This window comes from Arachis hypogaea, chromosome 15, assembly GCF_003086295.3.
Source record: "Arachis hypogaea cultivar Tifrunner chromosome 15, arahy.Tifrunner.gnm2.J5K5, whole genome shotgun sequence".
Lineage (NCBI taxonomy): Eukaryota > Viridiplantae > Streptophyta > Magnoliopsida > Fabales > Fabaceae > Arachis > Arachis hypogaea.
Window position 1 is genome coordinate 119387886 of NC_092050.1, and position 23267 is coordinate 119411152.

General features: G+C 37.0%; 1 protein-coding gene across 11 annotated transcripts; it reads right to left on the minus strand.

Annotated features, from left to right (window-relative positions):
* Positions 1 to 2142: 2142 nt before the first annotated feature.
* Positions 2143 to 14107, minus strand: LOC112750526 (transcription factor GTE6). Of its 11 annotated transcripts, none has more exons than XM_072216643.1 (9): positions 13991 to 14107; positions 13431 to 13556; positions 12779 to 12994; positions 11607 to 11684; positions 9157 to 9381; positions 3778 to 3876; positions 3562 to 3620; positions 2667 to 2817; positions 2143 to 2480 (listed from the first exon to the last, which is right to left on the minus strand). In XM_072216643.1, exons 2-9 carry the CDS (start codon positions 13554 to 13556, stop codon positions 2310 to 2312), a joined length of 1125 nt encoding a protein of 374 aa, XP_072072744.1. In that variant the 5' UTR covers positions 13991 to 14107; the 3' UTR covers positions 2143 to 2309. The 11 variants fall into 11 exon arrangements, with proteins under 11 accessions (XP_072072744.1, XP_025655072.1, XP_025655074.1 ...); XM_025799287.2 differs by having other exon boundaries at positions 3562 to 3677; XM_025799289.3 differs by having other exon boundaries at positions 3562 to 3677; positions 13431 to 13597; positions 13991 to 14104.
* Between the last annotated feature and the right edge of the window lie 9160 nt (positions 14108 to 23267).

Here is a 23267-nt window from a genome sequence, read left to right on the forward strand (position 1 = left end):
AAAAAGGAGTACCGGAAGGAACACCCAGATTCTCTTATCCATGGCATTGGGGAGAGTTGTGCTCAAATTGGGATATCAACCTCATCCATATTTATAGAGAGGGTAACAAAGTAACTGATTAACGGCTAAAGAAAGTTTACAGAAAAGAGAAGGCGGGATGGGTAGTTGGTAAGATCTAGTAAGATCGTACATGGACAGTAGTTGGAGTCGGCGGTTCTCCTAGGATTTTCTCATTTGGGGTCCTGGGAGAAGAGGAACAAGTTGGCCTTTGCGAACAGCTTGATGCACTATCTCCCTTCAATCTTTTGAAGAAAATGCGATAAAAGAAAAGAAAATCCATGGACCGACCCCAACGTCTCCATCAGGCTTATCACTTTGTGAATACACCTCAAGTATATCTAAAAACTATAGTTGCTGATGATGTTAGGGGAGTATTTTTTTTTCGGTCATAGATGTTTGGGGGAGTTTTTTTACCCCATATAGTTTCCGTTTTGAAATCTTCTTTGGGCTTTTTAGCCTTGTTTAAATAAAAGAAAATTCAAATCTGAATGTCTATTTTTGGTATATATCAATCATAGTTGTAAAGACTGAACCGGACTGGCCGGTTCAACCAGAAAACCAATGAATCAGATTCTAAACCGGTTCGATTTACTTCTTGAACCGTTTAAGAAAAAAAACCGCTATGAACCGATAAGAATCGGAACAAATCGGTCAAAATCGGTAAAAATGGGTGCAAACCGAACCGGTCTGTTTGAAAAATTATTCAAAATGTCTCCACCAGGTTTGGAACTTATAACCTTCAAGGTGCAACGATGCACACTTGCCAATCAACCATGAAGCTTCTTACTATTATAAATGACAAATATTAATTATATAGTATACATTCAATTACATAATTTTATAGATATCTAATTTAATTTAAATTTGTATTCTCTATTTTTTAAATTAATTATATTTTAATTATATACCATTATCAATATAAATATAAATTTTACTAAAACTTTATTAATCTGCTTGATTTATTTTAATGCTAGTATTGTGATTAAGGTTATTTATTTTGATGTTAGTGTTAAAATCTACTGATATTATAGTTAGATGATAAAATTTGTGAATTAATTATTACTTTTATTGTGTCAAATTAAGATACTATTGCAGTCTTACTGAAAAATTATATGTTTTTTTTTATTGGTTATTTTTAGAATTTGAGACTTAATTCTTTCATAAAATGTTAGTGAAGTTATGTATTTTAAATTTTAATTTTAAACTTTTAACTATTTTATATTTTTTATTTACGTGACACCGATTTTACCGGTTCAACCAATAATTTATCAATTGAACTAATAAACCAATGAACCAGTAACTTGACCAATTCAATCATCGATTCAGTTCTAACAACTATGATATCAATAGACATTTTGCTTGCGGTAGTTTTTTTTATATGAAAATTATTGTTGTGTTATTCTCGGTTATCAAGTAATGTGTTTTAATTTAATATAGAGATAATCACAAATCGAAATGTCCAATTTGCACATTTAAAAAATTTTTCAATGCTAAAACACAAATCGAGAGTAGATTTTGTGTTTTAAAAATTTTTAAAAATTAAAATTCACAAATCAAAAGGTAGATTTTGTGTTACTTCACAAATCAAATGGTAAGTTTTGTGTCTATTTACAAATCGAAGGGTAGGTTTTCTATCACTTCATAAATAGGAGGCTAGGTTGTTTTAAAAATTAAAAAAAAAATTAAACTTCACAAATTGAAAAGTCAAATTTGTGATCTCCACATAAAAAAAAAAAAAAAAAACCACACCAAATTTTACACATTATTATTAAAAAACACTACTATAAACCCAATATCAAAATTAAGAACTCCTTTGCTTGCTTCTACTACTTAGCTGGGGTACATGGAATACGGATCCATCTTATTCTTATATGTGACAAACCACCACCAAAAATAACGAAGAACCAACAATGCCTTCAAAGGACAAATTTCTTCTGTACCCAAAAGGTTGAATTTAAAATGGCTATCGTTGACACTAAGGACTGCTGATATATATATATATATATATATATATATATATATATATATATATATATATATATATATATATATTATCACGATCAATGGCTAATGATTCTGGAATACTTGAAAGCCTTCTGAACCTTTATACTATCGGCTTGCTTTCGACTCCATGTGCATTACAACTCAATTTCTTTTTTCTTTTTATGTTTTATCCTTTTTTCATTTTTGGGGCTGATTATAACTCGTTGGAGATAACATAACGCAAAACCCTTTCTCCAAATAACCTTTCAAGTGGGCTTCTTGTTCTTAGAAGCTTTGGCAACAGCATCACATAACTCTTGTTTACGTTTGTTTTTGTTGTTATGATTTTCATTGCCACTGGTGCTTCCTGAATTCTTGCTCTGTTTTTCTAAAGCCTCCTCTATAAAGTATTTCAACTTCCATAAGGTCGACTGGCTCTGCTTAAACAATGCATAAATCGTTAAAATACTCATAATATAATATCCCCCCAACTGCATGAACCGAAAGCAAGAAAAACAGAAAACAGATCCATTTGTTTCTTATTATCTTTTTATTTAAGATTTATGAAGGGAAACAAATGGATGAAATTGTGACACTTGGAATGAAGTATATAGATAAATTACCTGAGCATCGATGTCGAGATCCACCTCTTCTGCAGTTGCTTGGAAGCTCGGATTATTTTGGGCGACGATTTCCAATGCTTTACTTAGATCTTCAGGTGACAACCGAGCAAGAGCCGCGCCTAACTTTCTCTTTTCATCTGTTGTCATTTTCCTGCAACCAATATTGTCAAACTTAGCCATATGGGGGTGATAAAACAAAGTCATGTCTCTTTTGAAGACAGAGAAAGATATAACAAGAAATAAGTCACTAAAACACGAGGCAAGGGCGGCACGGAGAATAGGGATGATTGAGTACGGTTCATCTTCAATTATATTTTCATTTAAAGATAATCAAGGAATAGAATTCAAACTTAAAAGGATTAACAAATTAATGGAATTGTTTTAAGTCCAAGGACCATCGTGATGCCATGTACATCTCCAACTCCAAATATAAAAAAGGTTATATAATCTGGCTTTTTTATAGCAGTTCAAGTGTTCAACAGTTAGGCAAAGGAAATATTAACTTTGCTTTAACTTGTCTACTTTAAAATTGTATTCAAAGCATGAAAAGTATATCTAACTGATTTTGAAACCCAAAAATGCTTTTAAGGCTTATCTATTCCAACCTCATATCCAATTCAATAGACCATATCAAATTTAGCTTGCATAATGTTCATCATTTTCAGAGTGAATTCTACAATATACTCCCATGTATCCCAGAAACTGACATAAAATTGAGATGTATTAAGAATGAATTTCACCATTCCTAAGGTGTCACAAAGGGGAATAAGCTACACCATAAAGTAACTAAGGTAACTTTGAAACCATTTTCTCCAATTCAAACAAAACATGCACACAACTTCATAGCTAGAAAAATACAAAATACATAGGAAAAACATGACGTATCAAAGCTAACCTGAATTTTTTAACAGCCATCTCCCGTAGCTCTTCTAAATGCACATCAACATCATACAGCTGAAAAGATAAAAGGTTCAATCTCTTGAGCAAGTTCAAGACATGTATAAGAAGTATCTTTAAAATGCTTGCAAGAGATTGTACTTCATTGTGTTAAATTTCCTGTCGCCCCCCATATGAAAACTAAACAATAAGATCATAGAACTTTTACAAATACCTCGTTACTTAAGTCTCTAGCCATCCTGGCATGAGCGGCTTCTTGAGCAAGCTGCATGCTTAACTGTGCTTCAGCTTCTTCTTGTTCTCGTCTTGTTTCCTAAAATTTAATAATCCCAAATGATTAGAAGAATTGAGGTATTATCATCAGAAGGGGGGACAAAATCTAGGTAGGTACCTAATGAAAATGCACAACAAAACTGAATTTGGAAAATTCCATCCTTCACAATTGTTGAATATCATATTAGAGATATAGGCTGTATATAAGTTATTTTGAGAGATATAAACTTTATATAAGTTATTCTGTGTTGGTATAGTTTCCGTTTTTAGATATCTGATTCTGTTGTATCTCCTAGTATTAAGGGATTTTATTTCTGTACCTATGTATATATATATATTGACGCTGAGAGATGATTCTCTCAAGGAATTCATCCAAAACGCAATCTTTGTCTCACTTGATTCGTGTATTTCAAGTTGGTATCAGAGCGGGTTCCGACCCGGCTCTGGTTTCTATTTTTTTTTTTCTTCTTTTCCGGCTGCAATCTCTCAGCCGTGTTCCCTTTTCCCACCAGCTGACACTATCAGCTGTGTCTCTTCGTCAGAAACTGTTTTTCCGGCCAAAACCTTGTCAAACATCAGACCCACTCCGAAGCAACCCCAGAATCAGAACCGGAAAGCCAAGTTCGGCCTGTCCCCAAAATTTCACCGGTGTCAACCGCCGCACGCGCCGACACACGCCGCCCCTTTTCCTGCGCGTGGTCCTCACGCGCCTCCGCTCCAGACGCGCGTGAACGTCACGCTCCGCTGCCCAGGCTTTTTCCGGCCCTCGTTTCCCTTCTGCAGGTGTTTTCCGGCCGTTTCTGAGTGTCTGCCATCATGTCTTCCGAGGTAACCCCCGACACCAACTCCAATGGTGGCAAACCGGCTGTTCTAACATCTGTTGTTTCTGGAACCGCTACAATGACCTCTGAAAAATTGATGGGTGCCAAAAATTACCTTTCTTGGACTGATTCTGTGGAACTTTGGTTCATGGGCCAAGGCTATGAAGACCACCTTACTAAATCTGTTGATGATGTTCGCACCGCTGACAAAACCACTTGGAAGAAGATTGATGCCCAGCTATGTAACCTTATGTGGCAGACCATTAATCCACCAAAGCTGACTATGTTTCGAGCTTACAAAACTTGTAAAAAGGTGTGGGACCGTGCTAAAGCTTTATACACTAATGACATTGCAAGACTTTACCATGTTGCTAAGAAGCTGTGTAGTTTGCAGCTTCAAGGAACTAATATGGAATCTTATGTTGGAGCTGTGGAAGTTGTCAAGGAAGAGTTTTCGACTCTCCTTCCCTATGTGTCTAATGCTAATGACCATCATGCTCAACAGGGAAAGCTGTTTTTGGTACTTACGTTACTTGGGTTGCCAGCTGAACTTGAATCTCTTCGGCAACAAATATTGGGCACCTCACCCATTCCTTCCCTTGAGGACGTATTTGCACGGCTCTTGCAATCCGGCCCCTCTCTTAAGACCCATACTTTCGACCAAACTGCATTGGCATCCCAATCTTCTTCTCAAGTGTCCTTTCAAGTGCCCACTCGCGGCGGCCGTGGGAGTCGTGGTAATGGTCGTGGTAATCGTACTCGCCTTAGTTGTACCTATTGCCATAAGATTGGTCATACTCAGGATAAATGTTATGCTCTCCATGGTCGTCCTACCAAGGTAGCTAATGTTGTCCAAACTAATGACCCATCTGACGTTCACTCAGCCGCACAACCACAAGGGATATTTGTCTCTGGCAATGATTATGATGAGTTTCTCAAGTACCAGGCTTCAAAGCAGGCATCTACTCCCGTTGCTTCGTTGGCCCACTCTGGTAATTCTGTTGCTTGTATCTCTCATTCCTCTTCTCTTGGACCATGGGTCCTCGACTCAGGTGCTTTTGATCACATTTTTGGTACTTCTTCTGTCCTCTCTAAACTTGAACACCCTGCATTTCTTCCTTCTATCACTTTGGCTGATGGTTCTAAAATTGGTGCTAAGGGAATAGGTCAAGCTACTCCTCTTCCTACATTACTTTTGAAATCTGTTCTTTACATGCCCAATTGTCCTTTCAATTTGATTTCTATTAGCCAACTTACTCGTTCTCTTAATTGTTCTGTTACCTTTTTTGCTGACTCCGTCATTGTGCAGGATCGAGGGACGGGACAGACGATTGGTACAGGATGAGAGTCTCAAGGACTATATCGGCTTGCCTTACCCACTACTACTGTGTCTTCTGTTGCTACTGTCAAGTCTTCGGACGTGGTCCATTGTCGCCTGGGACATCCCAGCCTCTCGAAGTTACAAGCTATGGTCCCGAGTTTATCTCGTCTTACTACTTTAGAGTGTCAAACTTGTCATTTAGGTAAACATGTTCGTAGTTCTTTTTCAAGTTGTGTCAATCCACGAGCTGCGTCTCCTTTTTCTGTTATTCATTTTGATGTATGGAGACCTAGTCGTGTTACTTCTCATTTTGGTTTTCGTTATTTTGTCACCTTTATTGATGACTTTTCTCGTTGCACTTGGTTATATTTAATGAAGGACAGATCTGAATTATTTGCACATTTCAAGTCTTTCTGTTATGAAATTCAAAACCAATTCAAAACTTCAATTAAAATTTTACAAAGTGATAATGCTCGTGAGTATTTTTCAGCACCCTTTTCGTCTTACTTGTCCTCCCAAGGCATTCTACATCAGTTGTCTTGTCCTCGTACCCCTCAACAGAATGGTGTGGCTGAGCGTAAACATCGTCACTTGATTGAAACTGCTCGCACTCTTCTTCTCCATACTCATGTTCCCCTTAAGTTTTGGGGTGAGGCTGTTCTGACTGCATGTTATTTAATTAATCGTATGCCTTCTTCTGTTTTGCAAAATCAAGTTCCTCATTCCATTTTATTTCCTCATGAGCACATTTTTTCTCTTCCACTACAAGTCTTTGGTTGTACTTGTTTCATCCATGATCTTATCCCAGGCAAAGACAAGTTAACTGCTCGCTCTATCAAATGTGTTTTCTTAGGGTAGACTCGATTTCAAAAGGGTTATCGTTGTTATTCTCCAGCTCTTAATCATTTCTTCGTGTCTGCAGATGTCACTTTTCTTGAGAATACCCCTTTTTTCTCTGCACCCGACCTCACTTCACCTTCCATTACGGAGGTGCTTCCTGTTCCTTACTTAGATGGGCCTCCTATTCCCACAAAGCCTCTCCAGGTTTATCATCGCCGCCCACTGCCTGCAGTCCAAGATAACTCATCTCCTGAACCCGTGGTTGAACTGTCCTTGGATCCTTCTTCGGGAGTTAGCAGTAGTCCTCCTATTGCTCTCAGACAAGGTGCTCGTTCCACCCGTAATCCTAATCCTATTTATAATTTTCTTAGTTACCATCGTTTATCATCTTCGCACTATGCTTTTACCTCCTCTTTGTCTTCTGTTTCTATACCCAAAACAACAGCAGAAGCTCTTTCACATCCAGGGTGGCGCCAGGCTATGATTGAGGAGATGTCTGCCTTACATTCTACTGGTACTTGGGATCTTGTTCCATTGCCACCGGGCAAATCTACTGTGGGTTGTTGTTGGATCTATACTATTAAGGTCGGCTCAGACGGAACCATTGATCGATTAAAAGCCCGCCTTGTGGCTAAGGGCCACACTCAAATCTTTGGTTTGGACTATGGTGATACCTTCTCTCATGTTGCGAAGATAGCCTCTGTTCGTCTTTTTCTTTCTATGGCTGCCATTCGCCATTGGCCTCTTCATCAACTTGATATTAAAAATGCTTTCTTACATGGTGATCTCGAGGAGGAAGTATACATGGAGCAACCTCCCGGGTTTGTTGCTCAGGGGGAGTCTTCCGGCTTAGTAAGTCATTTACGCCGATCTTTATATGGCTTGAAACAATCCCCTCGAGCTTGGTTTAGTCGCTTTAGTGCTGTTATTTCTAAATTTGGCATGATTCAGAGTGAAGCAGATCATTCAATTTTCTCCCGTCATTCTTCCTCCACGACCTCCATATATCTAGTTGTTTATGTGGATGATATTGTCATTACTGGAGATGATCATGAGGGAATCACTCAGTTAAAACAGCACTTGTTTGATCACTTTCAGACTAAAGATATGGGGAAGTTAAAATACTTCCTAGGAATTGAAGTGGCACAATCTAATGCTGGGATCTGTATCTCACAGAGAAAATATGCTCTGGATATTCTTGAAGAAACTGGAATGTTGGATTCTAGACCTGTAGATACACCAATGGATCCCAACACAAAACTTAGTCCAGATCAAGGAGAACCTCTTGCAGATCCTGGTAGATATCGCAGATTAATTGGCCGATTGAATTATTTGACAGTCACTCGGCCAGATATTTCATATGCCACAAGTATCCTAAGTCAGTTTCTTGACTCCCCATGCGATAGTCATTGGGACGCAGCTGTTAGAGTCCTTAGATATATCAAAGGTGCTCCAGGAAAAAGTTTGTTGTATGAAGATAAAGGACATAACCAGATTGTTGGGTATACTGATGCAGATTGGGCAGGATCTCCATCTGATAGACGTTCTACATCTGGTTATTGTGTTTTTATTGGTGGAAACTTGATATCTTGGAAGAGTAAGAAGCAAAATGCTGTAGCAAGATCTAGTGTGGAAGCTAAATATAGAGCTATGGCACTTGCCACATGTGAACTTGTATGGTTGAAGCAATTAGTTAAGGAACTTAAGTTTTGTGAGCCGAGTAAGATGGAACTGGTGTGCGATAATCAAGCTGCCTTACATATTGCTTCCAACCCTGTGTTTCATGAACGGACCAAGCACATAGAGATTGATTGCCATTTCATAAGGGAGAAGTTGCAAAGTGGGGAAATAGTAACAGCCTTTATCAACTCCAACGATCAACTTGCAGATATTTTCACCAGAGCTCTCCGGGGTCCTCGGATACAATACATATGTAACAAGCTTGGTGCATATGATTTATATGCTCCAGCTTGAGGGGGAGTGTTGAATATCAGATTAGAGATATAGGCTGTATATAAGTTATTTTGAGAGATATAGGCTTTATATAAGTTATTCTGTTTTGATATAGTTTCCGTTTTTAGATATCTGATTCTGTTGTATCTCCTAGTATTAAGGAATTTTATTTCTGTACCTATGTATATATATATATATATATATATTGACGCTGAGAGATGATTCTCTCAAGGAATTCATCCAAAACACAATCTTTCTCTCACTTCATTCGTGTATTTCAAGTACAATCATTAATATCAGGGAAAACAATTCACAAGAATTAAGCTTATTCCATCAGAGGTTCTAATAATAATAATAATAATAATTAAGAGAAAAAGGACTTTACCTCTTCAGTAACTTTTGGCAGAAATTGCAACCATTTCTCCTCAAACTTTTCCAGCAAAGTTTTTGCCATCACATGGACATCACTTTTTTCGTCATTATACTTCATGGCATTCGTGAAAACTAACCTCACGTCAACACATATCTCCCGAACATTCTTATATCCTGTACCATCTTTAGCTTCCGTTTGATTCTTAATGGTACTAAAATCCATTGGCTTGTCAATGACCTAATATGCACCACACCCAACAGATTAACCAAATTCATAAGAAATTTCTGTGGAGCATCAGATTCCTGAAATATGCAGTATCGAATGAAAGATCCTTAACTTAATTAAAAGCCTATTGATCCAAAACGACAACTATATGTCACATATTAAAAAAAATGAAATTTCTTTTCATAATAAAATATATTTATGAAAGAGAAAAGTTAAATTAACAACCAAGTCTTGTCCAATTTGATGAAGTTGCCAAGAAGGATCAAGCAATTCTAGGGTCTCGTTATAAATTATGTTTACATGCAAGCATATTAAAAACTGGATCTATTTAAATAGTTTCACATATAAATTTTCATCTTTCTCTACACCCTAGCTACCGGCGTACCCTCCATCTAATATTTTCAGGGCTTTTATAGGCTTTCTTTGCATATGCCAAAACCATCTAAGGCAAGGTTCTACCACCGTTTCCGTAGTATGCGCTATCACAATTCTCTCTCTAATACATTTATCCCTATTCTTTTACTGTCCACTTATCGAACGTAACACCCCATTTCTACAATGTTAAGTTTTCTGTCTTGTTGGTTTTCTACAGCCTAACATTCTTCCTCTACCTCTCTGTCACTTTACCCTTCCTCTAACCCTCCTCCTCCTCTGCCTCTCCTTCTTTCTCTCTTACATTTGAAGGGAACAACGGAAATGGAGGTTATAAGAATAAAAGGCATGATTTAAGAGTGACAAATTTGAAGGTGGTGGAAAGGGAATGGAAGAGTGGTTTTGGTTTGGTTTTGGGAAAGAGAAGGATAAAGGTAGAGGGAGGAGAGATTAGTGGAGGTGTGTGGTGGCAGCAGAAAGAAAGATTATGGAGGAGACACAAGAGGTTGGGATCTGATGGGGGGTGTGTGAGTGTTGTTGCTGCTGGGAGGAAGAGAAGAAGTGTAGGTTGGAGTAATTTTTAATTTTTAATTAGAAAGGGTAGTTTTGGTATTTTATACGTGTCTCTGAGTTTTGTTCATTTTGACCAATTGTTAGACAAAGACATTTTTTCAGTTCTATCTACTATAACCAAACACAATTCAGAGACATAACATTTGTGTCTCCATCCCTACTGTCTCTATATCCCTGTCCAGTGTCCTGGGACACGTATCAAACGCACCCTAAGGCTGTGTTTGGTTAGTGTCTTTTAGATACAAAGACATAAACACAAATACACAAGTAGACATAGACACAAATCAAATTTTATTATTATGTTTGGTGATGATACACAAGACACAATATCTAATTCAAATGTCTATTTTATCCTAAACATAACCATCACTGCTACTATTATTATCACTTGTTTCTAACACCAATGCTAATTTTTCAACCTCAATCCAAATCAATATCATCAAAAAACTTAATTATTAGTTTAACAATTCAAATTAAAAACTGATCGGCAATTAAAATATAAACAGAAATAAAAGTGAGAAGAATGTGATGAGGGTTGAGAAAAGTGACAGAAGCAAAGAAGGTGATGAGAAACTGCAGATCTAGCAAAAAAAAAAAAAGAAAACAGAGGGAGCTGGAATAGATCTGAAACATGGTGGTGGTGAAGCAATGAGATCCATGGCAGTGACGCAATGAGACCCGTGTCAACGACGATCTGCAATGGCGAGAACGGGGTGACGTGGTGACATCCATGACTAGCAAAGAAGAGGCACGAAGACAAGAGGAGTTTTACGGTCAGACGTGAAAGAGAAATTTTGCTGGTCAGACTCAAGGAAAAAGAAGAAGTTTGGTGGCCAGATTCGAGGGTCAAGGGAGGAACAGAAACAGAAGAAGAAAGTAGCTGTAGTGGAGGATGAAGAAAAAAATGACTACAATGGAAGATGAAAGTGCGTGAAGGAGAAGAAGAAGGATGCTGAGGCAGTGTAGAAGAAGAAGAGACTAAAAAGGTTAAATAAATGAGGATAAAATTAGAATTTTAAAAAAATATTAAGGATAAATTTGTCCAAAATTAAGTTTTAAATTGTGTCTCACCGTGTCTTATCATTTCAGCGAGACACAAAATACGTGTATTTTGTGTATCTCTGTGTGTAACCGTGTCTCTCCATTTTTATGTCTTACAAAACAAACATTGAACGTGTGTAACCTGTGTAACTGTGTCCATGTCTTTGATAGACATGGACACTAACCAAACGGGTCCTAATGTCTCCAAATAAGGAATATCCTTCCCAAAAAAGGCCCTATGTCATCCTCACCTCGTAATAGTCATGCAAACCAAGGCCCTCGACATCCACAGGCTGCATAAAAGGCCAAGCCCACTTGTGTTGGGTGATCTGATGGAAAAAGACCAGCTACGAATTAATATGTAGTTCTAAGAGAAAGACAGCATATACTATCTAAATCATGTACCGCAACTCAATTGCATGGCATGGGCTCAAGTTCCAAAAATTACATGAAACAATAAATTTACAGTAAAATCAAGAAGCAGAGTGCAGATAATAATCACGTCTGTCACATTTGAAAATGAAAATAAAGCAAGATAATAGAAATCAGATTACATAAGATAGTTGGCTTTACAAAAGATTCAAGTTGTGGGCAAAATAAAATGAATATCTTCATTTTTATCAACAAAAATCTAGAGCCCCACTCAGGCATGTTGATTTTCATATTCGATGTGTAAATCAGAACCTTAGTGGCAGAAAATTAGTGTACCTTCACAAACAATTAAATAGTTAAAAGCCTTTATGCAAACATTAGATTATTATCTATCAAAACTGGGATTTAAGTCTTTAACATATTAGTCCCTAAGTAGATACTTTAGAATCATCCACCGTCACATCCTAGGACTGTAGTCAAACCTGTCCTATTACAAGCCTCTCATTGTGACCTATGACTCATTCATCATTTTCTTGAACTCTAATTATAACTTCATAATACTTGAAAGCCCTTTTTATCGTTGTATTAGATACCATGTCAAATGGCACTTAGTCATCTATGTAACTATTTACCTAAACTATTGAAATTTAATAAGATCATCTATAACTATACATAAAATTGAGGTAATGTATTACATATCATGAAAAAAGAATCAATTCCCTATTTCCCTATTCACAAAAGTTGACCTATAATCGTGTTATATTGCTCTCTGCACTCAGAGATTAAAGGGCAGGGAAAGAGAGAGCAAAAGCACAGATAGGCATACAATTTTTAACCCAAAAAAAAGTTAACTAGAGGTTATAATTTGACACTTGTGTCTTGATTCTTGCTATTACCACGAATTTATACAGATGCAAAGCGTAGCCCATATGTAACCAAAATAAACAAGAACCATCTCTAAACAAATAAACAATCAACATACAGATGCATGTTTCACTACCAGGGGTCGTCTATAAAAACTTTAGACATAAATTAAAGATAGTTTCCTTGCCTGGCGTAATATTGTGCCAAACTGGCGCATAAGATCTTGCATTCTCTTTGCCGCTGCTGCTTCTCTACGTGATGCTACCTTGTTTTGCTTCTTAATACTTGCAACATGTTTCTCCTTGTCTTTATCCTTTGTAGACGAATTACCTTTATCCATATTCTTTTGTCTTTTATTCGTGCTCGAGAAAAAAATTTCTATGTCATTCACTTTCTGCTCAAGCTGCAGGAAGAAAACATAACACATTAAACTTCCTGTCTCAAAATAGGAAATAGTGCTTCCTCCATCTAAAGCTTTGCAAACATATCATAGACATGCATAGCGCATGAAAGCATATTCAACAAAACTCATGCCATATCCATTATTTTTAAGATATTAAGACAATTCTTCTAGTTGTGTAGCATTACTCAACAAAACAAATATGATAGATAAAAGGGGAATAAGCAGTTAACCTATTGAACTCTGGTCCATGTGCAATTTACACCTTAAAGGCTTAAACTTTCAAAATGTGTAATTTGATACCCTAAAATTGCTATAGAGTACAAAAAGTGAGATATTTAGTTTATTTTCCCAAAACAAAATTCACATTGCATCTTGAAAACTGACATAATTAAGAGTATTATTAATTGTTGAAATAACACTCACTAGCAATACTTGCCTCATCAACTTTGGAAATTATATCATCGACACGACACTTGAATCCCTCCATTTCGATCAAACAGTCATAAGGGTTCCCTGTTGTAATGTTTTTTGCCTCCGAAATCGATGCACCAAATGTGTCCATCTGACACAAGAACACTCCAATCGATGCAAATTTGTTAGTTTCTAGAAACAGATTTTTAAGTAAACAATCAGTCTTAAAAAATAAATAAACATTTTATATTGAGTGACTCAGAGAGAGGATGCAGAAAACAAAAGCAACGTAGGTAAGCACAATTCACAATTCAGAACGAAAAAGTTTCTACCAATGAAACCAGCAAGAGTTCTACAACTAGCACAGAAAATTAACAAAATAATTGAAGCCTATCCTTTAAATTGTATATAACATTCCATCTATTTACAATTGGGGATTTGCAATTTTATAATGACTGTATAAGCAGTTCCATTCCCATTAAATAGCCACATGTGTGTGGTGAACACAAAATGGAAAGGAACAAAAAAAGGAAGAGAGATGTTAGTAGAAGAGAGGAGTGGGTAACAGTGAAGAAAGAAGCTCACACGATCAAGAAGATTGGAGTTGCGCACTGCGTTTTAACGCAACCTCCCTCTGTTGTAGTGTGACACTAGTTTTCTGCAGAACAAAGAATTTGTAGCTATTTTAGAAAAATAAGAGAGTGATAATTGGGTATCGAGGATTTTAATTTTGAATAAATTAATTTTTAAAAAATATTAATTAAATTTTCTATGATAATCTATTCACTATTTATTATCCCAGAACTTAATTAATATTTTTTTTAAATTAATTCATTTTTTTAAAAGGCAAAGTGATATTTATTTATTAAAGGAAAATAAACAAAAATTGTAAGTCCACATTGAACAACCATACAATAGTGTAAAAAAAGATTTTTTAAACAATTAGTATATCTTTAACGAAACATAACTAAACAGTAAACACACATATCAAGTCTCATTTCTCTTCTGAAACTCCTCCATAATTTCATGCGCTGAAGTGATAATCAAATCTCGTGAAGTGCTTTTGTTTTCAAAGACAAGAAGATTTCTCGCGGTCCAACTTTTTCATAGAATAATTGCTACCAGTGTTGAATTTTTTCTCTAATGATGTCTTCGTCGTGCTCCTTCCATAAACCGGCTCCATCCCACCCAAAATTCCTCTGAACTATTTTGCGCCAGGTAAACTCCCATGTGTGACTTTTGCCAAACTTCTTGTGACCTTGGGCAATCAATTAAGCAGTGATTTACGTTTTCTCCCAAATTGTTGCATCTAGGACAGATTTCTGGGATTACTGGCAGCTTTTCTTGAAGTCGACGACAAACTGGGATGCCGTCATGAAGGGCTTTCCACAGGAATACCTTAATCTTCGGCGAACATTGGAGTTCCCACAGCGAATTCCAGAGTCTCTTTTCCTTACACAGTTCGGATAATTGGTTAATTGGAGAATGCACCATTTGGAAAGCTATTTTATAGCCGAAAGCCATTGTGAACCTATCATCCCTTTCACTTTCCCAGGTAATCCGATCTTCTTCAACTTCCATAATAGTAGTTTGTAAGATTTCTGATGCAATTTCTGGATGAAATAATTTCTGATTATATCCTCCTTCCACTGTCGTAGCCGCTGCTTTAATTAATACCTCTCTCCCACTGACCGATAATAATGATCGCTTCCAAGCCTGCAGTTTCTTGTCAACTTTCTCCTTTATAAAATTAAAGGTCTGAGTTTTTGATCTATTAATCACTGCTGGCAGTCCCAAATACTTATTTCGTCTGCTCACGTGCGGAATCTAAAGTAAATGAGACAAAAATTCTCTGGTCGAACTAGGAGTGTTCTTGCTATAGAAAATAAATGACTTAAAGAAATTAATTGTCTGTCCACTAACATCACCATAGCACTCCAGGATCTCCATCAACTTGTGGCATTCTACCTCATTTGCCTTACAAAAGAGAATGGAATCATCTACAAAGAATAAGTGACTAACTATATGGCATCTACCATTGAGTCTTAAACTTAAGATTTCTCTCCTCTGTTCTCCTCTGTGGAGCAGATGGAAAAGTCCTTCTGCACAAAGTAGAAAAAGGTAGGGAGAGAGGGGGATCACCGTATCGCAATCCCTACATGGTTTGGAAAAACCATATGGTTGTCCATCCATAGTAACAGAGTAAGACACCGTGGTAACATACTCCTTAATCCAGTCCACCTAGCTATTTATTGCAAAAATCAAGCTTCTTCATAATCTCCCAAACAAAAGACCACCAATTCTGTCATAAGCATTACTCATATCAAGCTTTACTGCTATCACATAGTCTCCATAATTTGTATTTTTCAGAAAATACATAAATTCATGGGCAATTAGGATGTTATCACTAATCAAGTGCCCTTTAATAAAGGTACTCTGATTATCACTAATAACTTTATCCAACATACCTTGCATTCTATGAACAAGAATCTTGGAAATAATTTTGTAGAAAACACTGCTAAGGCTAATCGGACGAACCTGGATCATGGATTCTGTATTTGGCACCTTTGGGATTAGGCATATATAAGTATGATTCATTTCTTGTAGCATCCTTCCCCCTGTGAAAAAAATCTTTATGGAAGCATTAAGATCATCTTTAATTATCTCCCAAAAGTGTTAGTAAAATCTAGCAGTGAATCCGTCATCACCTGGGGCTGAGAATGCATTGATAGAAAATGTTATTTTTTTTATTTTATCCTCTGTGACTCGTCTAGTAAGTCTTCGATTTGTTTCTTCATCCACCTTAGCCTCCAAGTCCTCTAGTTCTCCCTTGGCTGGTCTGGGGTTTGAAGATGTGAACAAATTTCGGAGGTACTCAATAGCAATTTGAGCTATACCCGCGGTATTGATGTGCGGAAAACGATCCGACACAAAACTCACCGGCAAGTGCACCGGGTCGCATCAAGTAATAATAACTCACGGGAGTGAGGTCGATCCCACAGGGATTGAAGGATTGATCAATTTTAGTTTAGTGGTTGATTTAGTCAAGCGAATCAAGATTTGGTTGAGAGATTTGTGATTTGCAGAATTTAAATTGCATGGAAAGTAAAGGGAATGGGCAATTTGCATGAAAGTAAAGAGAACTGAAATTCAAAGTGCTGAATCTTAAAGAGCAAGAAATTAAATGGCCGAAACTTAGAACGCAAGAAATGTAAATTGCAGAATCTTAAAGTGCAAGAAATGTAAATGGCTTGAATTGTAAAGGGAATTGGGAATTGAATTTGCAGAAATTAAACAAGAAAGAGTTAAATTCAACACACAGAAGAGTAGAAGATGCCTTGGTTTGAATCGGATCTAAAACAGAAATATAAAAGAGCTTGAAAAGCAGTAAACAGAGAAATTGAGAATGGGAATCCAGATCTCAGGACTCAAGAGACTAGATAACCAAGTCTAGATCTCAATGCCTTCCTAGATCAAACAAGAGCAATTGCAAAGGAAATGAAGAAATGTAAATTGCAGAGAAAGTAGAAGAAGAAGCAATTAACAGAAACTGAAATTCAATGATGCGGAAAATTAAACAAGATTCCAAGGTGAGATTGAAACAGAATTTCTTCAATTCTCCACCCAAGATCCGAAGCAAGAAAAGTAAAGAGTATTCAAGCAAGAACAAGGAAGGAGAGAGATCAATTCTCCTCCCCAAATTCTCTTGAATTAAAACAACAATGCCAAAAATGTAAAAGTGAGCTCTCTACAAACTACCCAATCAAAACCGAAAAGAAAGCTCTCCGAAAACTACCTACAAAAACTAAAGGAAAGCTCCCCTAAAACTTAAATCTTAAGCTATTTATACACTTTCTTCAAATGGTCTTCAAGCCTTGAATTGGGCCTTTGCTTTTGATGGAATTGGGTTGATAGAGGCCTTGGTTGGTTGCTCTTGGAGTTGGAGAGAGAACCGAAGTGAACCGGGTTGGAAATTATAAAAGCTTGAGTAAAAGTTTGAGTAAAAGTTTGAGGCAAACTTTTACTCAAACTTTTTACATCAGCAACCCCATTCTTGCTGCTACCAACGTTTGAGCTAAAGTTTGGGGTCAAACTTTTGCTCAAACGTTGGCCCCCTTATGCACACTCATGGCGCCAACGTTTGCCAAAAAGTTTGAGGCAAACGTTGGCGCAAACTTTTTGTCCCCAGGGTGTGTTGCTGATGGCGCCAACGTTTGCCAAAAAGTTTGAGGCAAATGTTGGCGCAAACTTTTTCTCTCCAAGGTGTTGATTTGTGATGCCAACGTTTGCCAAAAAGTTTGAGGCAAACGTTGGCTCAAGCTTTTCTCCCAAAAGTTTGAGCTAAAGTTTGAGGCAAACTTTTGCTCAAGCTTTTTGTTCCCTGGTGTGTTTTCACTTATCCGAAAGTTTGAGCTAAAGTTTGAGGCAAACTTTTGCTCAAACTTTTTGTTCTCTCTTTCTCCTAGCCATTCCCTCTTGCTTCAACCTTTCTCCAAGCTTTCTTCACCTATCATCAATCAACCAAACACATCAAAGCTATGCTCAAAATCATGAGATTGTCATTCTTTCATAATATGTGGCAATTATAGCATAAATTCTCATGAAATTGCATTAATTTATCTATGGTTGATTAAATCAAAGGAAACATGAAAATCTACCCAATTGGCTTGCTTGTGGCTCAAGAAAGTGCATAAATCACTTGAAAACAAAAGAAAAAGGCTAGTGAAACTAGGCTAAGATGACTTGTCATCACAACACCAAACTTAAAGCTTGCTTGTCCCCAAACAAGAAAGGAATTATGCTCAAAGGTTCTTTCAATCAGAATGGATTTGAAAAATTACATGTACTATCCTGTGAGTGAAGTGATCAAGTGACAGTGGGGTGAACTCTAAATTATATGCTCATGCAAGGGCTTCAGTGCTTACTAGTCCCTACATCTTGGGAGTCTTAGGTCTTAGAACTTTCATCCAAATAATATCATGAAGATCTCTTTATATGTAATCACCTTGAAGCAGCTTATAGTTTCTATGCTTTGGCCTTGACTCTAAGTGTCATGTCTCAAAGCGGCTCTTTAGATGAGCTTTTAATCAATACTCCTAAACTAGTTGGTTTTAAGGTATTAGGTGTTAAAGCACCCCTAAGGATTTACTTGCTCAAGCCTCTTTATTTGACACAATTCAACCACAAGCATTTACTAGGATAACAACTCTTTGAGTTTTTGTTTCTCTTTTCTTTTCTGCCTAGTAATTGATGCTCAGAGCCTTGGGCCATGTTCTTTTTATTTTTGTATTTTCTTTATTTTCTTTTGTTTTGTTTGCTGCTTCTTGGATCAATAAATGTTTGAGAATCTCCACAACACTTCTTTAAACTTCATGTCCTGCCTATGAGCTCCCATGCAAGTTTTCATAAGCATGCAACCTCAATACATTATCATACAACTAGAACCGCCACTTCTCCTAATCTTTTGCTTGCCTCAAAATTGTTTAATTCCTCAATCCTTCTTTTCAAAGAACTTTCATGTGATGCATTTTTGAAGTATTGAGTGCAAACAAGTGTGAAAAGTGTAGTGTTGTGAATAATCAAGCATCTTAATTATTGAATTACAGAAAAACTATACTATGCAGACAAGCAGGGGTATTATATCACTTTCAATCGTAGCAGTATCTGATATAAAACAATCACTGAACAATACAACCTTTTGGAATCTACTTGCTGTCCTCCTCCTCATCATCCTCATTGCTGGTTTTAGCATTCCTCTTTCATTTCTTTGGGTGATGATGCTTAATCCTTCCAAAAGCTTGTATGACACTCTGCAATGATATTGAAAGTTGCTTGTTCCCAAAGCACTTGAAAAATGGTTAGCATGCATGATTTATTTGTGGGCTTTTGAACTTACTTTGGTGTGGGAACACCAAACTTAGTACCTTGCCAATGGTCCTTGTGCATCAGATTAACCATGTGTAAAACTCTTTTTCTTTTTTTTTTTAAAATTGACAAAACTGGAAACTTAGGAAACGGCAGCATAGTTGACCAGTTTATCTAAATGCTTGAAGCTAGCATTATGCAGAAAGTGAGAATGTGTTTTATGATAGGATTTTGGTGGAACACCAAACTTAGAATCCTTCATTCTTCCTTATATTGTTTTGGTGTGCAATACCAAACTTAGCTTCTTGCAATATAGATAAAACTAATTAACCTTTTTATTAAAATAGCTATGAAAAGAAAACTACCTCAAGTTGGGTTGCCTCCTAACAAGCGCTCTTTTATTGTCATTAGCTTGACATCCTTCATCCTCTGATCATGGAAGTTGAGGCTTCTGTTGCCTTTGGTTTCCTCCTAAGTGAAGTTTTGCTTTGTGATGCTCATCCTGGATGATTGATTCTTTTCCTTCAGCCCTTTTCTCACCCATTTCTGCGAGGTACCTGGCCAGTTGTGTCATTTGCCTCTCAAGTTTTCTGATTGAGGCTTCTTGCTCTCTACTTGTTGCTTCCTGATCTTGTCTTGCCATCTCTTGAATTTTCATGAAATTCTTCATCATTACCTCTAGACTAGAGATTCTTTAAGAGCCTAGATTTGGTTGTGGCTGTATAAAATGAGATGGTTGTTGAAAGTTGTTTCGGGAAAATTGTGAGGTGTGATGAGGTTGGAATGGTGGGTGTTGTGGTGGTGCGTAATAGTTGTTGTTGGTATGGTGACATTTTTGCAGGTTTAGGAAATTGGGGTTGTTGTAGTTGAAGTCCCTTTGTTCCTGACGTTGAGATTCCATCATTCTTAGATAAGAATGTGGCTTCCATGGTGGAAATTGTGCATTCACTGTGGCAGAATGTAGAAAATCAATTTGTCTAGCTATTGACTCCAATTGTTGCTGAGTTTGCTGGTATAGCTGTTTGTTTTGATTCATGATTTCCCTCACTCCTTTAAGATTCATTACTTCCTTTTCTGAAATTGCATTCTGTGGTGTCTCAAATGAGTGTTGGTTATTGGCTCTTTTGTCATTGAACTCTGCAGTTCCTTGGCTGGTTGCTGTTGCGTTGAGTAGGCCATCTGAAAAGTAATCCACCGCTCTTCTTGTTTCTAGGGTTAATCCTTCATAGAACGCTTGGAAACCCGCTTTGTCGCTTGCTTTCTTGTATCTTTCCCATGCTTTGAACAATGGTTCTTCTTTCACAGAAACTCCTTCTTCAATGATATCCTTCCCTCTGGCCTCTCTTCTTTCCTGTGACATATAAATCAGCAAACGGAACACACAGTGGTATTCTTGAAAATTGAGTGTAGTCAGTTGAGACAAAACTTCAAACAGTTAGTGTGTTAGTCAAAAATTAGAGAAACAGAAAATAAAAATGCTAGATCTAGATCACCACTCACTTAATCATTGTCAATCTAAATCAATCCCCGGCAACGGCGCCAAAAACTGGATGTGCGGAAAATGATCCGACACAAAACTCACCGGCAAGTGCACCGGGTCGCATCAAGTAATAATAACTCACGGGAGTGAGGTCGATCCCACAGGGATTGAAGGATTGATCAATTTTAGTTTAGTGGTTGATTTAGTCAAGTGAATCAAGATTTGGTTGAGAGATTTGTGATTTGCAGAATTTAAATTGCATGGAAAGTAAAGGGAATGGGCAATTTGCAAGAAAGTAAAGAGAACTGAAATTCAAAGTGCTGAATCTTAAAGAGCAAGAAATTAAATGGCCGAAACTTAGAATGCAAGAAATGTAAATTGCAGAATCTTAAAGTGCAAGAAATGTAAATGGCTTGAATTGTAAAGGGAATTGGGAATTGGATTTGCAGAAATTAAACAAGAAAGAGTTAAATTCAACACACAGAAGAGTAGAAGATGCCTTGGTTTGAATCGGATCTAAAACAGAAATATAAAAGAGCTTGAAAAGCAGTAAACAGAGAAATTGAGAATGGGAATCCAGATCTCAGGACTCAAGAGACTAGATAACCAAGTCTAGATCTCAATGCCTTCCTAGATCAAACAAGAGCAATTGCAAAGGAAATGAAGAAATGTAAATTGCAGAGAAAGTAGAAGAAGAAGCAATTAACAGAAACTGAAATTCAATGATGCGAAAAATTAAACAAGATTCCAAGGTGAGATTGAAACAGAATTTCTTCAATTCTCCACCCAAGATCCGAAGCAAGAAAAGTAAAGAGTATTCAAGCAAGAACAAGGAAGGAGAGAGATCAATTCTCCTCCCCAAATTCTCTTGAATTAAAACAACAATGCCAAAAATGTAGAAGTGAGCTCTCTACAAACTACCCAATCAAAACCGAAAAGAAAGCTCTCCGAAAACTACCTACAAAAACTAAAGGAAAGCTCCCCTAAAACTTAAATCTTAAGCTATTTATACACTTTCTTCAAATGGTCTTCAAGCCTTGAATTGGGCCTTTGCTTTTGATGGAATTGGGTTGATAGAGGCCTTGGTTGGTTGCTCTTGGAGTTGGAGAGAGAACCGAAGTGAACCGGGTTGGGAATTATAAAAGGTTGAGTAAAAGTTTGAGTAAAAGTTTGAGGCAAACTTTTACTCAAACTTTTTACATCAGCAACCCCATTCTTGCTGCTACCGATGTTTGAGCTAAAGTTTGGGGTCAAACTTTTGCTCAAACGTTGGCCCCCTTATGCACACTCATGGCACCAACGTTTGCCAAAAAGTTTGAGGCAAACGTTGGCGCAAACTTTTTGTCCCTAGGGTGTGTTGCTGATGGCGCCAACGTTTGCCAAAAAGTTTGAGGCAAACGTTGGCGCAAACTTTTTCTCTCCAGGGTGTTGATTTGTGATGCCAACGTTTGCCAAAAAGTTTGAGCTAAAGTTTGAGGCAAACTTTTGCTCAAGCTTTTTGTTCTCTGGTGTGTTTTCACTTATCCGAAAGTTTGAGCTAAAGTTTGAGGCAAACCTTTGCTCAAACTTTTTGTTCTCTCTTTCTCCTAGCCATTCCCTCTTGCTTCAACCTTTCTCCAAGCTTTCTTCACCTATCATCAATCAACCAAACACATCAAAGCTATGCTCAAAATCATGAGATTGTCATTCTTTCATAATATGTGGCAATTATAGCATAAATCCTCATGAAATTACATTAATTTATCTATAGTTGATTAAATCAAAGGAAACATAAAAATCTACCCAATTGGCTTGCTTGTGGCTCAAGAAAGTGCATAAATCACTTAAAAACAAAAGAAAAAGGCTAGTGAAACTAGGCTAAGATGACTTGTCATCAGGTATCTTATCTGAAATTTCCATCACCATCTTGCAGCTTGTAAATTTTATTTTTCTGGTTCTGAGTTTGAGTCTTGGCATGGAAAAATTTGGTATTTTGGTCACCCCATTTCAACCATTGAATTCTGGATTTTTCTCTCCAATATCTCTCCTCTTTTAAATAGGCCTCGGATAACTCCTCCTCTAACTGAAGAATCTTTGTTCTGTCTGCTCCTATACCTTTGAGTTTCTCTTGTTCTACTTGTCTTCTCAATTCTGAAATTTCCTTTTGAGAGTTGCCAGAAATGGATTTTTACCATTCCACTAGTTCATGTCTACATTTCTTCAACTTTGAAAAGAATTTGAACATTAGAGAGCCTTCAAATTATGAGTGTCATGCTTCTTCCACGATATGTCGTACCTTCTCACTATCACACCACCTTACTTGGAATTGAAACCTTCTCTTAGTTTTATGTACCTCCCTATCTACCATTAATAATAGCAGACAATGGTTGATCCAGAGTCTTCTAGGTGAAGAATTGCTGCTCTCAAGTAATCTAATAGAAATTGGAGAGAAGAGAGGCATCTATCTATCCTTTCCAGAATCAGATTCTTCCCGAATTGTCGATTACTCCAGGTGAACTTCCTTCCTTCATATCCCAA